This window comes from Dipodomys ordii, unplaced genomic scaffold, assembly GCF_000151885.1.
Source record: "Dipodomys ordii isolate 6190 unplaced genomic scaffold, Dord_2.0 Scaffold122, whole genome shotgun sequence".
Lineage (NCBI taxonomy): Eukaryota > Metazoa > Chordata > Mammalia > Rodentia > Heteromyidae > Dipodomys > Dipodomys ordii.
The window spans coordinates 4787274-4789924 of NW_012267338.1; the positions used below are offsets into that span (position 1 = coordinate 4787274).

At 57.4% G+C, this 2651-nt stretch overlaps 1 protein-coding gene across 2 annotated transcripts in view; it reads left to right on the plus strand.

Moving 5' to 3' along the window:
- The first annotated feature begins 978 nt into the window (after positions 1 to 978).
- The window catches only part of Grid2 (glutamate receptor, ionotropic, delta 2), a 1023751-nt gene continuing 1022078 nt past the window's right edge, over positions 979 to 2651 (plus strand). For both annotated transcript variants that reach the window (XM_013029731.1, XM_013029732.1), the window contains exon 1: positions 979 to 1066. In XM_013029731.1, coding sequence (XP_012885185.1) covers positions 979 to 1066 — 88 coding nt within the window. The remainder of the gene's footprint in view (positions 1067 to 2651) is intronic.

A 2651-nucleotide genomic window follows, 5' to 3' on the forward strand; every position in this document is an offset into this window, starting at 1 on the left:
GCGCGCACACACCGGGCTTTCTCCGCAGCACGATCTGCATTACCTTGAAGTTCACTTTCTCCCCCCCCATCACCTCTTCTTGGAGAGGGCTTCCCCCCCTCCTCTTTCCCCCCCTTCCCTTCCCCCGCTCCCTGCTGGAATCTGCCGCTTGGAATCTCCTAATCCTCCTTTATTTATTTATATATATGTATTTTTTCACTTAGATTTTTGGCCAAGGAAGCTTGATCTCTCTCTCTCTCTCTCTCTCTCTCTCTCTCTCTCTCTCTCTCTCTCTCTGCGGGGCTGTAGGGGCGGGGTGGGGGTGGGGGCTCCGGCTGGGGGAGGGGCGGGGCGGGGAGGGGGCACATCCGGCGTGAAGGGGGTGGGGGGTGTTGGAAGTTGCGGCGGAGCTGGGACCGGAGACCTGCGGCCCCCCGCGTGGCGATGGGCTCAGTCTGAGCTCCGGGCCTCCCCGCCGCCCACCCCTGCCTGCCCCGGAGCAGTGGAGGCTGGATACAATCTGATTTTTCATTTTATTTTGTATTTTTTTTTTAAACCCAAACTGCCAACAACTCTGGCGGTGCCAACATTCCCCTCCAAGTGACACGGCTTGGGGAAGGAAGATTTTTTTGTTTTCCTCAGCCTGGGCTCTTTCTGTCTTTCCTGGTGTCTGCATTCCGAGACCACGACCAGAAGACGAACCAGAAGAAGAAAAAGAAGAAGAAGAAGAAGAAGAAGAAAAAAAGGGCTTCGCTTTGGAGATCGGAATATTTAGAAAGAAAAATAAATAAATAAATATCCTCCTCCTCCTCCTCCTCATCATCATCATCAAGAAAAGCTGCGCTCAACTCCATCGTGACCTCAAAACTCTTTGGACTGTCTTTCAAAGATATATTGGAAGGAGAGGAAAACAACACCACACACACACACACACACACACACACACACACACACACACATCCATCGTCAAGAGAGACGGAGAGAGATTCCACCTAGGAGATGGAAGTTTTCCCTTGGTTCTTGGTTTTGTCCGTCTGGTGGACTCGAACCTGGGACTCCGCGACTGCGGATTCGATCATCCACATCGGTAAGAAGGGGTTTGTGGTGGCTGCTCGTCGAGACTTTCTGTATTACTTATTATCCTAGCGGATCGTTTCCGTCCTGCGATCGGTTCCCCTTCCCTTCTTCTGCTCTGCCCTCTGGGCGGCCTGCTGCTGCAGCTTGGCCTGGCCCCCCCCCCCCGCCCCCAGGCCCCTTCCCCGGCCCGGCCCGCGCACTTGCTCTGGAAGGAGGCGGAGGCTGGAACCTTCTTCTCTTGTGTCGCTTTTTGCTGGTGAAGCGTGGATTTTATTGGTTTTTTTTGGGGGGGGAGTGAAGGGGGAAGGGGAGAGGGGCTCGCCTGCTTTACCCAGGGTCTCGATTTGACCTCAGAGTGCGGTGGATTGATTCCAGGTGTCGAAAGGAAGTTTCCTTGATCCTACCTTCCATTCATTCCTTCCCCCCTTCCCAAATCTGGATATAATATATATATGTATATATATATATATATACATATATATATATTAGCTCCATTAAAAATTATCTTTAGTGGGGGGAGATGTCACGGGAAATGTCACTTGCGAGGCGAAGAGTGCGCTCGGGTTGGAGGGGGCTTTATTTGCGGGGGTGGGTGGGGAGGGATGAGCTCTCCTTTTCGGATCGAACAGGTGGTTTTGCAACGTGAGCTGGCCGAGCCCGCCGCAGCGTGGAGCGCGGGTGACGGGCTCCGAGGCGCCCCCCAACCTCCCCGGGCTCTCGCCTCTGCGGGGTCCTGGCGCGCGGCGTCGCCTAGACGGTGGCGATGGCGGCCGTGGATCGGAGGATTCGGAGCCAGCCCGCAGGGACCCCGGCCTGGGGTTGTGGGAGGGGGGGAAAGGGAGATGGGGAGGGGGCGTCTGGGAAACGCGCGGGCCTCTCCTGGGGTGGGGGAGACTCGCTGACACCCCGATCTCCTCGCCTCGCCACCCTGCGCAGTCAACTCCACACTTGGAGCGCCAGGCCAGGGAGTCCGGGCGTTCTAGGCTGTGGCCAGGCTTGGTGGGTCGATCTCCTTCCCCGCCCGACCGCCCACCCTCGGGGAAGGACTAAGGCTGTGACCTTTTTGGAGACCCTGCTACTGACCCCACCTACCCGACCGGCTCGCGACTCGAGGCGGTGGGCGCGGGGTAGGGCGCGCGCGCGCGGGCGGGCGCACGGAGTCGGGCGGGGGCTGCGCGTCATTGCCGAGCACCACACTGGAGCTTCCAGGCTCCAACTCTTCTCACTTGCTAATCCCGGAGAGCTGAGCAGAGACCCGGGGCTCTCGCAGCCTCTTCTGCCTTAATGCGACGATTTCCTATTCGGAATATTTCACCTCTCCCTGGAGCGCTTGGTTCCCTGGCAGGGTTGCAAAGAGGCGCCTTTGGGGGGGACGGTTAGGAGGGGGAGGAGGGGGGTGCGGACGATATTTTTTCGAAGAGGGGTGTGCACAGGACTTTTATCTTGTCTATATGGCCTGGGGTTCTGCAAATCGAGGTAACAGATGGGTTACACTCGCCTTTCTGATCCCTTGCCTGCCCACCGCGCAACACACACACACACACACACACACACACACACACACACACACACACCTGGTGGGTTACACTCGCCTT